This window comes from Epinephelus fuscoguttatus, linkage group LG10 (assembly GCF_011397635.1).
Source record: "Epinephelus fuscoguttatus linkage group LG10, E.fuscoguttatus.final_Chr_v1".
In the NCBI taxonomy this organism is placed as follows: domain Eukaryota; kingdom Metazoa; phylum Chordata; class Actinopteri; order Perciformes; family Serranidae; genus Epinephelus; species Epinephelus fuscoguttatus.
Genome location: NC_064761.1, coordinates 22787849 through 22806848, shown reverse-complemented (window position 1 = coordinate 22806848; position 19000 = coordinate 22787849). Strand labels below are relative to the sequence as shown.

General features: G+C 38.0%; 1 protein-coding gene across 1 annotated transcript; it reads right to left on the bottom strand.

Moving 5' to 3' along the window:
- Positions 1 to 3477: 3477 nt before the first annotated feature.
- LOC125896225 (5-hydroxytryptamine receptor 3A-like) lies at positions 3478 to 15849 on the bottom strand. Its single transcript, XM_049588625.1, has 9 exons — positions 15795 to 15849; positions 12730 to 12890; positions 12583 to 12627; positions 10870 to 10976; positions 10553 to 10722; positions 10065 to 10225; positions 8578 to 8788; positions 4442 to 4651; positions 3478 to 3773 (listed from the first exon to the last, which is right to left on the bottom strand). Exons 1-9 carry the CDS (start codon positions 15847 to 15849, stop codon positions 3478 to 3480), a joined length of 1416 nt encoding a protein of 471 aa, XP_049444582.1.
- Positions 15850 to 19000: the final 3151 nt, after the last annotated feature.

Genomic DNA, 19000 nt, shown 5'->3' with positions numbered 1-19000 from the left:
CAGATTTATATTAAATATTTAGATTTAACATTTAGATTTAGATTAAATATTTAGATTTAACATTTAGATTTAGATTTAATACTTAGATTGAATATTTAACATTTAGGTGCCACATTTAATATTTAGATTTAACTATTTAATATATTTCTAAGTTAACAAATATTACTGTAAATGTGGTAAAAGGTGATGTTAAAAAATTCACAACACTTTTTTAAACATTGTTTGAAGCTAAATGTGGCAAAATGTTGAGCCATGAGCCACTTTACAAATGACACCCCATACACTATCTCTTTGTTTCTTTTCTCATTTTTGGCCATGAGTGATGGATTACCATGTTGTCTGGTGTACATATTCTTCTTCCCATCAGGATGAATTGTAATAGATTTGGTGATCCTTGAACTTTTCATTTAGTGTGATCCTCAGGATAAAATTTTAAAGTACCCAACTCTTTAGTACCTAACTGTAAATCATGAACATCCCCATCAGCAGCACTTTGTGTTTAGTGCTGGTTGGTGAGTATTAGCATGCTAACATAGTAAACTAAGATGGTAAACACAGTATACGTCAGCATGCTAGCACTGTCAATGTGAGCATGTTAGCTTGCTAACATCAGTATTTATCTCAAAGCACCTCTATACCCACATACAGCATCACAAGCTGTTTGCATGGCTGTTGACTCTTGTTCTTGACATATGTCCTACTTTTCTCAGCTTTACTTGATACAGTAACTTACTGGTTAGTGGAAAGCTCTTTATTTGGTTAAAATAAAACACATTCCACAGGTTTTTAATCATTTTGGTTCAAATTTTGTTTAAGATTTTACTTAAATGCTCAAAAGATAGTTTTCTGATGCTTTTTCCACAGACAGTTCATAAACATCTTCTGACAGTATTCATCAATGTGTCACAAAACTGTTATAAAACACATATATGGAGATAAAGTGATAAAAGATGCATGAACATTTCATCATATTTGAGTTTACTTGGTGTTTAGTTTTCTGTTTATTTTTGACAAATCATTTTGAAAGTTTCTTTTTCTTTGTTCTTTTTAAAAATGTGTTGCTAATTTGTTAGATAGTGTAAATTATTTTTTTTCTTACCGTAGAGCAGTGAAAAACTGATGAATAGGAGCCCGGCTATCTTTACTTCTTTCATCTTGTTTGTGACAGTGTTATTGACAGTGCCTCACTTTCATAACTTGTCCCTGCGATTTACAGGGTACAACTGGACAGTCTTAGGGAATAGTGTTTCTTGTTTCTGATTGGCTCAACTCAACTTACAGCTTTTCCTTCTGAGTAATTTGTATGCGTGTCTTGTTTGTCAAAACAACAGTGTTGCAGTGTTGACCATAAACGAATCAAGCAAGGATGTCTGCAAATATCTGGTGTCAGTTTTCAAACATTTTTAACACACACCTCAGCATATGATGAGATATGATATGATAACACACAAACAAGACTGTTTATGTCTCCTTCTTGTCTTTGTACTGCATATGTCTGAGTGGTACAGGCCTGGACTTGTCTTACTTGTTTGTTGAGGGGTTGTACAGGTTCGCTGGACACCTCCAGGGCAGAGATTTCCCATGGGTAAAAGCGAATATTTGTTGTTGTGGTAAAATGGTTTGTTGAAACATGCAACTATTTGTTGCTTGACTGAAAATATACAGCAGATTAAAATACGGGGAGAGGATGTAGTGCGAAGGTGTGTGTCAAATAAAAGATTTCAGTCATTCTTTCAGTTTTCTCTCTGTTTATCAATAAATCACAAGGAGTATGAGAACATGTGCACAGCAGTCCCTCCAGGATTTAAAATAAGGACAAAGCCACTGTGATGTCCCCAAGTGGATTGTGGACTCCTGTTTTGAAGCCTCAAGGTTGCCATCTTGGTGTTTTGGAGCCAGAAATGACCATAATTTGGTGAGAGGCTGCCACTGTTGAGGAATGTGGGGCGAATCTGACTGGGAAGCCAAGGACACTATTTGCAGACAGTCTGTCATTCAAAGTGAAGAAGTTGAAAAGATATCAAACCAGTCCCAGCAGTGACTTATGATCAACTAGCCACTCTACCCTCTTCTGTTAGGCCCCGGCCCTGAGGCAACATGAAATGGACGCTCCCGTCTTCCCAGTTCCAAGACCCACCAGCAACAACGGTTAAAGCCTGAGAGTGTTTATTTCTTACATATTCAAAGGAACAATTTGGCTTCAGGCTGGGCTGAAAACAAATGAAATTAAAATAATCTTCTCACATTACCTACACAAAATGAAAATTTAACAAAAGACAAGTCTTTCACGTAAAACAAAAAACAGGAGAATGATGATTCACACAATCATTCACTCAGCCAATCAGAGATACTCACCTGCAGCCTTTTACACACAGAGCCACAGCAAGTTTACCTGAGAGGTGGGGGGAGGGTTAGAGTCTCCATAGCCTAAATAGTTTGAGAAAGATTAAATATACAGTAAGTGTGATGTTAATTGTCGACCCACAATGGGACTAATGATCATAACTGTGACTTAAGCTGTTTATTATTCCTTTAACAGCCGTGGCTGGAGGCACGATCTGTTTGGGTTGTCCGTCTGTTTGTATGTATGTTAATCTGTCCCATTATTGTGAATGCAATATCTCGAGAATGGCTTTTTTTAAATTTGGCACAAATTTGGTAATTACATTTTTTTTTTAATTACTCAAGATTAGGCATGTCAGAAGTCCGGCACGGGGGACCATCGTAGCCCATGGGCAGATAAGAAATGCCCCTTGACTTATCTTTCAAAATATACTATATGTGGCCCGCCATACAATATTCGTTCATAAAGCAAGACTACTTTGCATTTTTTCCATTCACCTCACCGTGGCAGGACTATCATACAGTGTGTAGACATGCACTAAGTAGGAGCTGCGCAGGCAGAACCAATTTCAATCAGGAGAGGATCATTTTTATAGTGAAAAGAATATTTATTAGCAGGTGCACCTAAGAATGAAAATGTGAAAAAGTCTTTGGCGATTAGACCCCATCAAGACGGTATGATTTAAGGAGGGTGAGCACAAAGAAAGTCTTCCTGGCTGAACTTACGCAGAGAAGCATAACGTAGACATCGAGGGCCACCGCTTTCAGGAGCAGTGAAAAGTTGAATTGTTTTTCAGTGCAAGGTGACACAGGTGTGTTTGTCTAATTTGTATATGTTCTTTTTTTTTTGATAACCCATATAATGGGAGAACAGCTGCCCCCCAAATTTTTTTCATATTATCTAATCTTGTCCCCATTCAAAATCGTTGGGACACCACTGGCAAAGATGACTTTGATAAGACAAGAGGAAGAAAAGAAAAATTGTTTGGCTTATGAAGATAAAATAAGCAAAGTTGCAAGGAATGTTTTCATGTTTAATCCACATTTCAGATTTTACAAAGGATAGGTGGACATTATTCTGCCCTAAGTCTGCTGATAATCAATATAAATGTATGACTTAACTCTTCCATCAAGTTAACCTATGTGTATATTACTCCAGACCCAGATGGCTATGATGGCGATAAAGAGGGAAGAGATGAAGCCAATGTACAGGCCAAAAAGCAGACGGTCAATGACTAATGCAATCATTTGCCATTCCTCTGAGGTATTGCTGTCCTGAGCATGTTTGCCTATCTGGATGCGGATGGCCATGAGATCTCTGCTCAGCTTCCTCAGTTCATCCAGGGCTGGATCCAGAGGGGGTTTCTCATGAGGTGTATCACCAGAGATGCTCTGAAGATCTCTTGAAGAGATGGTGCTAGGATTAATTGCTGGACATATTAAAAAAATAAATAGTAAGATTAGAGTGAGAGCATGGTATATGGTGTGTCCCATTTTTTTTATAAGCTAGGTATCTGTACTCATCTGATTAGTATAATTCTGCATTAGATAGTGACTTAACCTACATTTATTTACATCAAAATTTCAGATTATTAGTTTTAAAGTATACTATGCAGGATTTTTTCCAAAAAATGATAACATAAAAAGTCATTACTCTAAAGCAACTCTGTACTTTTCCTGTATTTTCTTATTTTCTTTCTGTTTTACTACATTTCTGAGCACAGCACACTTGTGAGGTTGGCAATTTAGTTTAAATTTAATTTAATTTTATTTTTAAATTAAAAAAGTAGTGGATATTTTAATTTTTTTAAATCCTAATTTAAGATTATTTTTGTCCAACCACTATTTCCAAGATCTAGAGTGAAAGATGAATCTTCACACTCAATGGACTTTTCTTATATGAGTTGCATAAAAAATGATTAAAATAAGATGAAGAAGCAGTGACAGGAGTAATACAAAAATAATCATGATGATAATCATCGCTGTTGTGTTTTTGCTTTTGGAAAGCTTAGAAAAAAACACCATCCTTAACACTCTGATTACAATAAAATTTAGAGACAGAAATTATAATAATAAAGAAATAATAATGTCACTGTACCTGTAGCAGGTGGGTGAAGGAACACTGTGACGCAGTTGCTCTTCTTTTTTGGAGGGAGAAAAACAATGACAGCTAGATATCGTAGCACAAGGACACTGAGCCAGTGAGGCACCTCTCTGTACTTGCTGGCACTGAACTGGATGTTGGTGATAAACACTGTCTCCAACAGGCTGGCCACCATCAGAGCCAGACTGACTGAGAATAAAACATCTGCAGCAAAAAGGTACTGTAATAAGCGCGAATTAATGCTTAATAAGCACAAATTAACAGTTAATGAGCACTTATAAGACGGTATAAGATGCTTATTAACATCAACAAGACTAGACTAAGTGTTTATTACAGCATAACTGACTGAGTTATTATTGCTTATAGGAGCATTATAAGCACTTAATAGAAACTTCAGTAACAGTCTATAAACCTATACTAAATATTAATAAGATGTCTATTTACATTAATTATAATTTTTAAGGGTTAATTATAGAATAACAACCACATTTATTACTGGTTTATAAGACACTATAAGACCCTATAAGATGAAATTAATAAGGTGTTTATTAACATTAATGAGACTATAAGAAGTTAATATAAATGCCATATTACTGTTAATAAATGCTTAATTATGCACTTATTAATAGTAAATAATGATCCTTTGCAGCTACCGGATCCAAAGTGGGAACAGTGTCATATAAAGGTTAATAAATTATTAATATGCACTTATTAACAGCTCATAATGCATCTTTGCAGCTACTGGATCTAAAGTGGGAACAGTGTCTTACTGGCATTCATAAACTCCTTATTATGCACTCACTGAAGTTAATAATTCTATTAATTATGCACCTATTGCAACATCCGGATATTAATCATTATTTCAACATTAAAGAATTCTGATGCGTTCTTTTCACGCTAGTATGTTATTATTTTCTTTAGCAAAGGATCATGGGAATCTCATTTCCCCAAAATGGCATACTAAGACAAACATGAGTTATTTGAACTTAAACTTTTGAGCAGATTGTTTCAGAGTTAGCTGCTTTATTCACTCGTGATGAGAATTAAGCCTACCAATGGTGGTGAAAACATAACATAAGGACATTTTCTTTTCATACTGATTTTTAATGCAACCACTATTGTGAAAAACAGGAAAAAAGGATTGGAAACCCTAATAGTTGAGTTCTAAAAAAATGACAGATCTGAGTTCATTTGGCTTTTTCAGAAGTTTTGTTACTTAGATTGACTGTTCGTGAATACAGTGTTCCACAAAGCTCCCTGTAACCCATCAGTTTTCTGAAAGTGAGTGACAAAAGTCTCAACATTGGCCAGGCCAAAGGTGGCCAGGTCAGTGATGTCTTCAGGCCAGTTGCTTAGATAAAACATGGTGGCAGCGGCCTTTAAGACACCCATATCAAGATTCAGATGCTGACCTGGAACTGTGTGAAATACAGAAGAAAAAACTTTCACTGTCACGATTGCTAAACATACACCGTAGCATATTAATTCCTCTCTAGGGAGTATTTTGTTTACCTGCATGGCTACAAGACACCGTCTGCAATGTCAGCCCATCCCTCTGAAAGACAAGGCTCAGAATTAAACCCATAAACATATTTAATCTAACTTCCCTTGTTTTTAATCCACAGCCTAGTACTGAATTACTCTCACAATGGAGTGATAATAAAACACTTACACACTGAGCCTGATACAAACTTCAATTGCCAAAATGTATGAAATGCTCCTTTAACCTTACTGACAGAGAGGAATGAAATCAGGCTATGGCGTTAGCAAATCAGCAGGAGTTAGTATGAACATGACGTAGCCTATATCTATTAGATGCTCCAACACATTCACTCTGCTCATCTTGCTTCACACATTTACTGTCACCCTTGTATCTCAACCATATGCATCTTCACACACATTTCACTCACTTTAATTCACGCAGAACGTCATTAGTGACGCACTTAGCCAGAGATATTGGATAAAGCGAGATACCCCACTCAGCTCACTTCCTGATTCAGTGACGTCAGCGTCACGGCCCCGTAGGAGACTTGCGGCAGCTCTGAATGTATTGTCGTCAATGAGGAAAATGAACGTGATCACAATTTATGGTCAATTCTTTCGCCCTATAGTCACTAAAGTAAATATTGGGTTCATTTTCCACAAGCCACACATCTTACCAACATTCTGACACTAAAGCTGCATTTTTCATCTGCACAGATCAAGAGACAGTTAACTTTGTTTGAGCCCTGTCCGTCTCAGAAAACAAGTTCTCGTGAGATCTTGTGATCTTGATAAACAGGCGGTAAAATCACAGTTTGCTTACAAACAGTTATTTACCGCTAGTAATAAATAAAAAATGCCCAAGCTTTGTGCAGCAATAGGCTGCAGTAATAGGAAGAATGTATTTTCATTCCACCTGCTTCTCGATCTGCATACACAGACATCCACAGAGCCTCTGTTCAACACGGTTGGGGGGGGGGGTGTTTGAGGGAGAGCAGGCTCTGATTGGAGGGAGAGCTAACCACGCCCACTTAGGAGGAGACAGGAAGAGTAACCGTTTTCTTAAGATTGGATAAGCCTACAGTGGGGTATCTCCTTTATCCAATATCTCTGACTTAGCTACCGAAGCTATTTCTATCGGCACCCTCCACTCTCTCTCTCTCTCTCTCTCTCTCTCTCTCTCTTCATCGCGATCAAAGTCAATGTCTGTGAGTGTCACAGTTACACACTAAGGTTCTGCTAACTACTGTTATCTGGGTGTTCATTATACTCAGTTTATCTGTAGGAAATTTAGAAACATGAGTGGGTGCTAGTTCAGGCATGACCTTCATCTCTGTAGCTAAAGTTGCTAGCCTAATTATTACTGACCGAATAAAACGAGTACACCTCTTCTGATTAACTGTACCGTCATGATCATAAACATCAAAATTTAGAACACAGTTACATTTTATAACTTTCATGTACATGATTAGCTGAGTTGCTAGTGTTAGCTGTCACAAAGAACTAGAACTAGCTAAAAATCAACAAGCTAACGTTAGCCTATAGCCTACTTTAACAAACTAACTTACCACAGGGGCAGAAACAGATGAAACATCGTCTTCAGAGTCCCGAAGCCAAGTGTCGCATCCTACTCCAACTGGAGCGGCACTGGAGGAGCTTGCATCAGTTGTTTCAACCATCTCAGCATTGCTAGGTTCTGGGCTCTGATGAGGAGTGACGAGCATAGCTGTGTAGTGGCACCCAGCGTGACCGTCATGCAGCGAGTTGAGTTCCGCGTGTGTGCATGCGCGCGCTTGTGGAGCCAGATCAGGTGCAGCAAATGCCACTGTATTTTTGCTGTTCATAAGTTTTTATTTAAATTATCCAAGCGACAAAAGCAACGTTCAGATACCCATACGTAATGACGTTGTAAATAACACCCATTTCCATATTGCTTTGACACATCATCTTTGTGTCCCAGTAGCAATTTTTATAGTCCTCAGGACATTGGGACACCGTTAGTTTCGAGCCCTGAGAGCATATTAATTATTCATTAACCTTTATACAACACTTTCCCACTTTAGATCCGGTAGCTGCAAAGGATCATTATTAACTATTATTAACACCTTATTAATCTAATCTGATAGGGTCTTATAGTGTCTTATAAACCAGTAATAAATGTGGTTATTGTTCTATAATTACCCCTTATAAATCATAATTAATATAAATAGACATCTTATTAATTAATATTTAGGATAGCTTTATAAACTGCTATCAAGTTTCTATTAAGTGCTTATAATGCTCCTATATGCAATAATAACTGTGTTAACTATGCTATAATTAACACTTATATAGTCTTATTAATGGTAATAAGCATCCTATTCTGTCTTATAAGTGCTCATTAACTGGTTAATTGGTGCTTATTAAGCATTAATTAATGCTTATTACAGTACCTTAATATAAAGTGTGAACAAACAAACAAAACAATTAAGAAGTAAAGAGTCGTTTTTCTTTTAAACCTAATTCATCAAGGTTGGAGAACATTAAAATTCAGTTGTCAGAAGAGCCATCAGAGGACAAACTATTAATTAGCCAACAATGCCATCGGGTCAAGAAGAAACACCGTAGTTGGATTATTTAATTCTATTTACATCACAGGTGTCACTCACTTATTAGAGGTGTTGTATTTCCAGTGACAGGCAGCAGGTCGTTCATGATGAGCAGGAAAACGGTGTAGCCCAGGATGAGGGTCATCTTAAAAGAGGACCGGTCCACACTATGAGGAGGCAGCAGGAAACTGAAGAGGTCCAATGTGATGAGGAAGCAGCTGGGCAACAGGAGGTTTACCACATAGAGGATTGGCCTACGTCTCAAAATGATCTTGGGATAAAAAAACAAGTACAAAGCTTTAAGGTTTTACTGGGACTTTGCAATAGTGGTCTATTCACCATTAAGAAATGAAACCAGGAGTAGTAATCTCCTCCACCAGCCCCCATAAAACTTAATCTGTTTTAATTTCTGATACTTTTTTTTTTTTTTTTAGACCACCTAGACTTCTGGTGTACCCCAAGGATCAATCATCGGCCCTCCTTTGTTCTATGTCTAAAAAAAAAAAAACAAAGAAAAAAACCTTTTTGCCAGCTTTTGTTAAACTCCTTCACTGTTTGTGTGTCTAGCATCCACGATGCTTCTTATCTAACATGATGTTTGTCATAACTGATATTGATGTATTTTATTGTTTTTTTTTTAGCACTGACATATTTTGATCCAGATTAAGAATGTCGCTATATTATTTCAAGAAAAAAAAAAAAAAAAAAATTGGCTGTATAAAAAAGACCTTGGTACACTACCCACTGCTCTGATCTGCCATAAAGTGACAAAAAGAGTTGAAAACAACACATGGACCATTGTTAAGGCCCAGACACACCAAACTGACTTCAGAAAACTAATTTTTTTTCAGTTTTATTTTTAAACGTCGACAAAGGCCCCCTGCTGCATTTTCTGATGTTGCCGTGTCTCTGCCATAAAAGTTGTACATGAGCACACCACAAAAAACTACAGTAAACCACCAGCCAGCATGTATGTTCTGCAATTGCAGGAGATGAAGTAACTCTCCACACCAGCAGACAGAAACCATTGTTAATCGTCATTTAAAATGGGACACCGGACGACCATCTTGACACTAGTTAGCCAGTTGACACATTAACAACACAGTCCAATGTTGATAGAACAAAGTATATTTACCATGTGCCGGTGAACAATAACACAAACTATGATGAAACATTCCTGCTAAAGAGTTCAATGGCAAAAAAGTAATCTTAACCACCTCTTGACTATAGGCCTTTGTTTACTTTCCTCACTTTCATTTCTCCTCTTATGCCCTGAACTAAAGAGTACCTATCAGAGTGATTACATTCACTGTTGGGCTTTGCTGTCATCGCAACATGTTCAATTGACCAATAAACAAATGACAGGGGCCAATGATGGGCAAAAGTTGGCAACACATCGCACCAACTAGAGCAGCAGTCACTCACCAATGACCCAACCTATGACTGACATCTAGCTGTTGGCTTGGTGTGTCAGGGCCTTTAAACAGATCATCACCATTATTCATCACGTTAACACAGAGTAAATTAAAATAGCTAAAATAGCTTACATAGTATTTGATCTCAGAGTGGTTCCCATGACCTGTTTCAATGTAAGATTCAGATGATTTGATATCCACAAGCTCCCACTCTCCTCTGGTCTGCATCACATGTCTGGACTCCTCCAATATCTCTGCAGATGTGCCTGTTTTAATAATCCTTATGTCTTCAACTGGAATAAAATTATAGGAAAGTTTGTCCATATTAGATGCCCAGTCTCTGTGAAATGGTACTTGTGATGTACATGAGTAGAGTGAAGTTGTCAACATAAAATTTGAGGTCATAGAAGTTCAGGCCCTTAAGATATTTAAATGTATTTATTTCATTCTATTGAAATGTTATACCACATTTGTGTTTGTAGGTGTGATGTTTGAAAATACACAATCTACAAAAAATATCAATTAACCTTTTAAACTTGCAAGTGGCAACTTTCAGTGTACTCCAAGTACAAACTTGCCATGTTATTTTGCTGTTACTGGTTTTTGTTGCACAGACTTACCTACATGCAGTAATGATTCAAAGGTCAGCGAGCAGTTTTGGATATCAAAGGGGAAAGTGTAGATTACTAATTTGCAGGTGGCGATCACTCTGACCGGCCTATCATCATAAACATGACCTGTGTTGTATAAGTAGACATATGGGGTTTTGGGAGATTTGTCCTCGTCCATGCTGGAAATAAAAAGAATAAAAAACTTTTAATTGCACATTTATACTTGAAAAAGATAGCGATAGGTGTACAAAAGTGCTGCCAGATAGGAGATAAGGTCTACTGATCGTGTGACTCCTTTAGTTTTCTAATGAATGAACTTAACTTACAACTCTTTGATGAGGATGTCTGGGACCCAAAGCTGCTCTCGAACGACAGAGACTTTTTCAGTTCCACATTCCCTCTCATCCCAGCTCAGTCCCGCTATATGCCACTCCTACATTAAACAAAACAACAACCATTTTAAATGTGTCACTACATACTTTAAATTCTTAAATCTAAACATTAAAGGCCTATTGTGTAGGATTTAGGGGGATTTATTGGCAGAAATGGAATAGAATTTTTCCTTTAGTAATCAACTGAAAATAAGGATCAGTGGGTTTTCTTACCTTGAAATGAGCCCTTTAAATCTACATAGAGAGCAGGTCATTTTCTGCAGAGATTGCCATCTTGCACCACCATTTTTCTGCAGTAGCCCAGAATGAGCAAACCAAACACTGGCTCTTGATAGAAATTTCAGCTTGTTGCTATCTGCAATCCTCACCGCTAGACATAATTAAATCCACCTAAAGCTTACACACTGTTCCTTTAAGTATAGTGGTATTCTATATTTTTCTTCTTGACAACAAACATCACAGAAAAAAACAGTCAATCAATCAATCAATCAATCAATCAATCATTTATACGTCACTTGAAATTGTACAAGTTACAGCTCCAATGAAATGTGATCCCATTAGCCCCTTTAACTTGTGCAATGTAATGTAGTCCTTTTTTTGCATTTTCCTACATCGTTTGCTGCTGCTGCATAATTGTCCACATATACCGACACCACAGGACATCCGCATTGTCACCCCTCCGAACACAGGCAGTGACACTCTAAATGGTGTATAGCAGTGATCAGCAGCAGGAAAGGGACAGCACCTCACATGCCCACCGTCACACTAGTCCTTATTCACCGTAAAATAAACGCTATTTACATCTCTCCTTTTCTTGCCAGAGTTCTCTGCTCTGTCAAATTGGCATATGGAAAAAGACCCTCCTGGTGAAATGGCTGCTGTCCAGGATTAAGCCAAGTTTTGGTGAGTCAAAGGGTATTACAGTTCCTGATATGTTGTTGGAAACTAATGTGGCACGGAGGTCATCCATTTTATTTCCAACCCCTGTTCAATGACAAGCAGAATCCTCGTTCAGCTGGTCCCCATTTCTCCATCTTTTCTTCGATGTTTGCTGATGTACACATTTGAAATAGTTAAATAGCCAAAAATCCAGCCTTGGATCACAGCCTTACTCAACAATATGTCATGGGGTTCATTCCATATGTGCCTGGTGTTTGGAACAACAGGACTTTGAGTCATTTTAAGGTACGTCCTCCTCACCATGTTTCTATTCCTAAAACTAACCACGGTAACTTTTCTTGCCTAAACCTAACCTCCATAACTTTATGGTAGCGTCCTTTGTTGGGCAGTTATTCCTAAAATATCATTTAAACAACTGTGGATGAGGATTGCATTTTCCAGTCTGGAGAGTGCCACTTGGTTGATCATAACAAGGGAACTTTCTGTATTTGACATTAACTTACATATTCTGGGATTATGTTGTGGATGTTTGAATGACTGTTTTGCTGCAGACAAATATGAATAGCTTGCATCAAACGTTGAGATACACAGCACAGACAACCACCAAGTGAATGTTAAAAGCAAAAAGTGTCACAACACTCTTTATCTGCCAGTACCACTTGTATTTGGTGTGTGGTTTTGTTAATGAAAAGGTTTAAAACCATTTTCTGAATGAATTCATGTTCTGTCAATGCTCTGAACACTTACCAGGATTTGCCATATGAATATTGTTAAGGACTGCTCTTTTTCATTCTAGGGATGAGACACATACAGTTAATAATGATGATTCAAATTCTGAATCATGCATCCGTATGTGCTGTCATGAATAGATTTTTATGCAGCTCATAGACTCACCACTCCTAAAATCCCCACCAAAGTCAGTTCGATGGATACTTCCAGCACATCTGTAAAGTTATTTACAGGTCGAAATAGTTTTCTTGGAAATAATTCAGCCTCAAGTGCATCAAACAAGGCCTTAGGTGTTGGGCTGGTGCAGTTCAATGTTGCAACAAAACCTGCATAGAAAAAGAGAAAAATGAAAACTAAATTTATACATAGGTAACCCAAGTAAAAGTATTTTTCTTTTATTTGTATTTGCTCAAAAGCAGATCTTTCTTTGTACGCTATACAGAGTTTTGCTATGATTTCATGAAGTGCTCAACAAAATGCTTCATACCAGCCACATGAAACACTCACATCCACACATATGTCTAAACAGTCATTCTGTTGCTTGCTCTGTTTACCATGCACCCTCTCTGCTTCTGATTGCAGATCCAGCCTCTCCTTCCCACCCTCCAGTGTTTCCTTCACCTGACCTTCTCCACCCACAAGCTCACCTGCTTCACATTATCCCAGTCAGCATTGCAGTATACAATATATCCAGGCCCATCTCCACCCAATCCCTATCAGATTGTCTCGTTTATATCCACCCTAGTTCCTCAGCCTTCTTTCCTACCTACCCCTGTCTGTTAGTGTCTAATGTTGGTTGGTGGATCAGCTAATCTCCAATTTAAATTTGTATCCTGTTTGCACCACAGCTCGACCAGTTTCTCCTCCTCTCCCACGGTACAAGAGAACTGAGACTTGTTCACATGTTTGCTCCTCGCTGGAGTCTCCTCATTGTTTACTGTCTACCTGGTTTACTGCTTCTTGTTTGCTGCTGGGGAGAACGTAGATATTGGTTATTGACAATGTTCATGTAATTGAACTTTTTTGGACCGAAAACTTCAACGAAAATATTCAACATGTTGTTTTTGGCTGATTTAAGACAGCTTATGCCAGGTTCACACGACACAACATTTTTATCTGTTCCGACGGTCACTAGGCGATTGTGGAGTCATACAATCATGCTGGCAGACATGACAGACTACATGATGGTCCACACCAATCATCGCTGGTCGTCTTTCATGACGTGTATGATGCCACGGGTTATTCTTGTCCTAATTTTATTGTTGTAACTATCATTACAGTCACTGCGTCTGTTCATGTGCCAGCTGAAATGTCATTGTAGTGGCGTAAAAAAAGTGCCACCAGATAGCAGGGGCTTCATTTGAAGTACAGTATGCAAACTACGCAAGTCACTGAAACCTCCACAACAAGTTCCTGTAAATGTTTCACAACAAAAGCCTGTTTAGAAAGTGAAGGGATTCTCTCAACTGAAGTTATAAGGGGCTTTTAATTTTAAACAGGTACAGGAAGTGTTGAGTTTGAAATGATGGTGTGATGCATTAACTTTCAACCGGTAGCAAAAAGTAAATATATAAAAACAGAGAGGGAATGATATATTAACAGCCCATTTATAATGTAGTCTGTTTCCAATGAAGCTGGCACCCTCTGCAGTTGTGGTAAGTAAAAGCACAACCACTATTTTTCAATTTTATTAAAATGAAGAAATGAACATTATGAAGAAATAACATTGTTTGCCAACCTTATGCTAATGGCAGAACTCACCGGGTTGCTAAAGTGCCTCTGCTGTCATTTTTCCTTTTTTACTCTGTGTGATAACGTCCCTATAGGAAATGTCAAAAAGGCTGAGGTTTGTTGACATACAGTTGTCTACGGCAGCAGATCGCTCTGTGTTTCTTTTGGTCAGAGTGACGACTGTGACGGGAGAAGTTGTGATTGACGAAAAAAAAACACACATTATGACTTTCTGTTGGGAGGTGTCCGAGATGGCTCAACTATGACACACTACACTAGATAAAAAGATGAATTATTGCATCGCATTGCATTGACGCTTGTTGTCGTTCAGGATCTGAGCTGACGCTGTGCGACACTGTATCGGGCTATAATCTGGCTGATAATGTGTAGTGTGTACCCGGAATTAGACTGACTTTTATAAGCACCTCTCACCAAACGATCAAGATCATGGGAGCATGCACTAACTGAGGTAAAACTCTAATGATTTTATTCCGACATTAGAAATTTTTCTGCAACAGTGAAATTGCTTGAAAAGTCCTTTAGTGTAAGGCTGGCACAAGTTTGCTTGTCTGGACAGATTACCTGGTTTTGACCTTTCCCTGTTTTTGGACTCCAGTAAGTAGGAACTTTTTTTTATCTGAGCCTTTATGCTTTGTGTCGTATAATGAACATGAAGTGTAAATTCATTTAGCAACCACCAATAACATCTCAAGTCTTTAAAACTAATTTTTGATCCATACACCACCTCTTTGTTTCTATTTTCATTTTGGCCATGAGTGATGGATTACCATGACATTTAGTATATACATGTTTCTTCCCATTAGGATGAATGTGAATACATTTGGTGATCCTTAAACAATTTATCTTGTGCCATCGTCAGGCTAAAATCTTAAAGTATCCGACTTCTGGGTACCTATCAAATAACTGTAAACCAGTAACATCCCCATCAACAGAACTTTGTGTGCTGGTCAAAAAGCATTAGCATACTAACATACTCAACTAAGATGCTAAACTTGGTATACATTAGCATGCTAGCACTGTCATTCTGAGCATGCTAACAGCTCAAAGCACCTCTGTAATTACATACACCATCACAAGCTGTTTGCGTGGCTGTAACTCTTACTCTTGACATATGTTGTACTTTTCGTAGCTTTACTTGCTACAGTGGTTAGTGGAAAGTTCTTTATTCTGTTAAAAAACACTCATCACACAGGTTTGTATTCTTTTTGGTAAGAGCTTGGTTTAGGAGTATGCTTAACTGATTTCAACTGCTTTTTTACAAACTGTACAAGTTCAAAAATATTCATGAATTTGCCCCAAAGCTGTTAGGAAACTCATATCATTCATACATACAATAAATGATTAAAATTAAGGCAACATTAAAACTGCACTATCATGTATTTGTTATGTATTTTACACAACAGTTTTTCTCTTGCTTACTGACATAGAAATATAAAGTGAGAAAAGATACAAACATTTCACTATTCTTTCTTCCTTACCATGAAGCAGTGAAACACAAAGGAAAATGACCCCGGCTGTCTTCACTTCTGTCATCTTGTTTGTTGTCTGCTTTCATAACTTGTCCCATCCTAAATGCCGACAGTCTGAACAAAGGGTGTTTCTTGTTTCTGATTGGCTCATCTCAATTTACAGCTTTTACGTCTGAATTATTTGCTCACGTGTCTTGTTTGTCAAAACAACAGTGTTGCACATTTTTCCAGACACTAATCAAACAAGGACGACCACTGATGATGTCGGTTTTCAGATTTTGTGAACACATACCTCAGCATTCGATTAGCTGAGATTAAGTACTTAGTTAATCTTCTCTGCACCCATATTCACTCCTTTATCTGAATGTAATCTATATCAAAATAAAAATACACAAACAAGATGACTTCTGAAAACAGAAATACAAGATTATTATGAATATTATTAATTTTTTGTGCTGCATATTTCAGAGCGGTACAGTCCTGGACTTGTCCTGCTGATAGACTTAGGGGAAAAAAGCAAATAGAAAAACTGTAAGTGAAGACATGAACAGGGTTGTACAGGTTAACAGAAACCTCCAGGGCAGAGATTTGCAATGGGTGAAAGCAAATATTTGTTGCTTGACTAGAAAAAAAATACATAGCATATTAAAATAAGTATGGGAAGATAGTGTCCACGTGTATTGTAACATGTTGCTTGCAAATAAAACATTTCACCCAACCTTCCAGTTTTGTCTGTTCTTATTTATATGTCACAAGGAGAGAGAATTCAGTCCATTTGCAGGCTTTTTTGTGGGATTGTTGCGGTCTACTAAAAACAAAAAAATTAATAAAAAGAAAACTCTGTTAGCTAAAACCTGAAACAGTAGAATGATGATTCACACTATCACTCGTTCAGCCAATCAGTGATGCTCACCTGCAGCCCATTACACACAGAGCCACAGTGGGGGGTGGGTAAGAGTGTCCATAGCGTAAACAGTTTGTGAAAGATTTAATGTACAATAAATCTGATGTTGTTTGTCAGCCCACTGTGGGACTCATGATCAGAACTGTGACTGTAGCTGTTTATTATTCCTCTGCATTATTTGTTTGGGTTGTCCGTACGTATGTTAATCTTGTGGATGTAATATCTCAAGAAGGCCTCAAAGGAATTTCTTCAAATTTGGCACAAACATCCACTTGGAGTCATTGAAAAACTGCTAAGAATTTGGTGGTCAAAGGTCAAGGTCACTGTGACCTCACAAAACATTTTTTTGGCCATAACTCAAGAATTCCTGCACTAATTATAACAACATTTCACACACATGTCCAACACAACAAAATGATGAAGTGGTGACATTTTATACCCAAAAGGACAAAGGTCAGCTTCACTTGTGCTCTGCACAAACACTTTCCTGATTATTATTCGACATCATAACTCAGGAACAGAAGAGAAGACATTTGGTCAGATACTGAATTGCTGACACTGATCTAGCTGTCATGGCTACATATGAGTCTGGACAGACATGGATGTAAACTGTCACTGCAACCTTCCTGGTTCATGGAGGCATACAGCCACTAAGTGGTAATCTACAAAACACGTGTCAGCGGTTACGGCTTTGACCAGCGGATATAATGGGACTTGGGATGTACGCCAAACGCTGGTTCTGTTATGCAGCAGATCCAGCTGTGCCGCCCATAGGTGCCGCCGTCATCAGAAAAGGACGTCGCTTTACGTGACGCTTCAGAGTAAGGCCGTCTCATGTCTCAAATCAGCATTCCTCGCTCCTCACTCCTAACAAAGAGCATGGATACCAAGAGGCGAAGCTCAATAGAACGCCCCATAGCAACAGACTCGCCCATGGTTTCGTCCTCCAGCCGCCATTTTGGACTGTCAGCAGACCGCAGCAGACCCGCTTGCATACAAAAACACACAGACAAACTGAAGTATATCGCTATTAATTATGCTTACAGTGCTACTCATCTCGTGATAGCTTGGTCACAGCTTTTTTTCACGTTTTCGTAAAGCAAAATATAGACTTAAAAAAAAAAAAAAAACGAAGAAAAACGGCCTAGATGGCATCTCTACATATTACATCCACTTATGAGAAGATTAACTTAATTTCGCCTTAAAAATCACCCCATAAGCCAAACTACCCCCCCCCCCCCCCCCAAAAAAGAAAAAAGAAACACATTAATGGCGACGTCACATATTCAGGAATAAAGATTTATTTACAGTTTGTACAGTAAGGGGACAGTAATAATAATAATAGCCTATATATGCTATTTTAATATGATATATTTTATATATACATAACAAAACAAAACTGGCATATTAAATTGATATTAAAACACTGTCGGGATCCTTCGGGAAACGGTGGAAGGCCAGATGCGTGTTCCACTGATAGTTGTTGCAGTTAATTGCACTACACTGTTTTCTTTTACTTTTTTTCTCCTCTCTCCTTGACATCTTGCATGTTGTCTGGGCGCAACAGTCCAAGCTCAACAGTGGCGGCAGCGCCCCTAGTGGCTGTTGGCAAAAATTCAATGGAGCTTCGCCTCTTGGTATCCATGCTCTTTGCTCCTAATTCCTGACTCCTTAAATGTTTTCCTAAGTGGGAGGGACTAAACAGTTAGATAAGGTGGCTAGATAAGGTGGTTAGCAGTAATTTTAAGGGACTTGGGATGCAGCCAGAGACAGGAAAAACAGGAACTGCTCCACACCTTTGGTGACATCTCAGCCATTTTATTTATTCAACACTGCCACCTATGGGAGTTACAACCTGTCTCATTCTCCAGTGCCGTATAAGGAACTTATTGAAAGGACAGCTCTTTGAGATATAGCAACTCTATTTAAATGAGGTCTCACAGACACAAATATAAAATCATAAAAGACAAATAAACAACATTACATGAAAAACATGCACTATAAACACACAGATACAGACAGCTTGTTACCCTCTCTTACCCATCTTCATCTGTTGTACAGAAAGAATCAAATAACAATGATCCAGACAAAAGCCTAAACATAGCCTATTTAAAGATGAAAAAATAAAAACCGTCCAAAGCAGAAGAAAAAGATTAAAGATCTCCGAATAAAAGGAAAATTATTCCAGTAGAATGGAGCTTTGTTTTCAAAAGGAGCATTGCAACCTTCGAGAGACTGTCCGTTCATAAAGGTTAGGACCTTAGGGTGTCTTGAGCTATGCTTGTTGGTAAGTGATTCTGACTGGATTTGA

Bases quoted from the DNA above. Each gene is read 5' to 3' on its own strand.
- LOC125896225 (XM_049588625.1), bottom strand. From the start codon at position 15,849: ATGACAGAAGTGAAGACAGCCGGGGTCATTTTCCTTTGTGTTTCACTG. The intron at 10,977-12,582 runs GTAAGTGTTCAG...TGTTTAATGTAG, and splicing joins TATTCATATGGCAAATCCTG to GAGTGGCATATAGCGGGACT. The intron at 3,774-4,441 runs GTACAGTGACAT...TAATATGTCCAG, and splicing joins CCTTCACCCACCTGCTACAG to CAATTAATCCTAGCACCATC.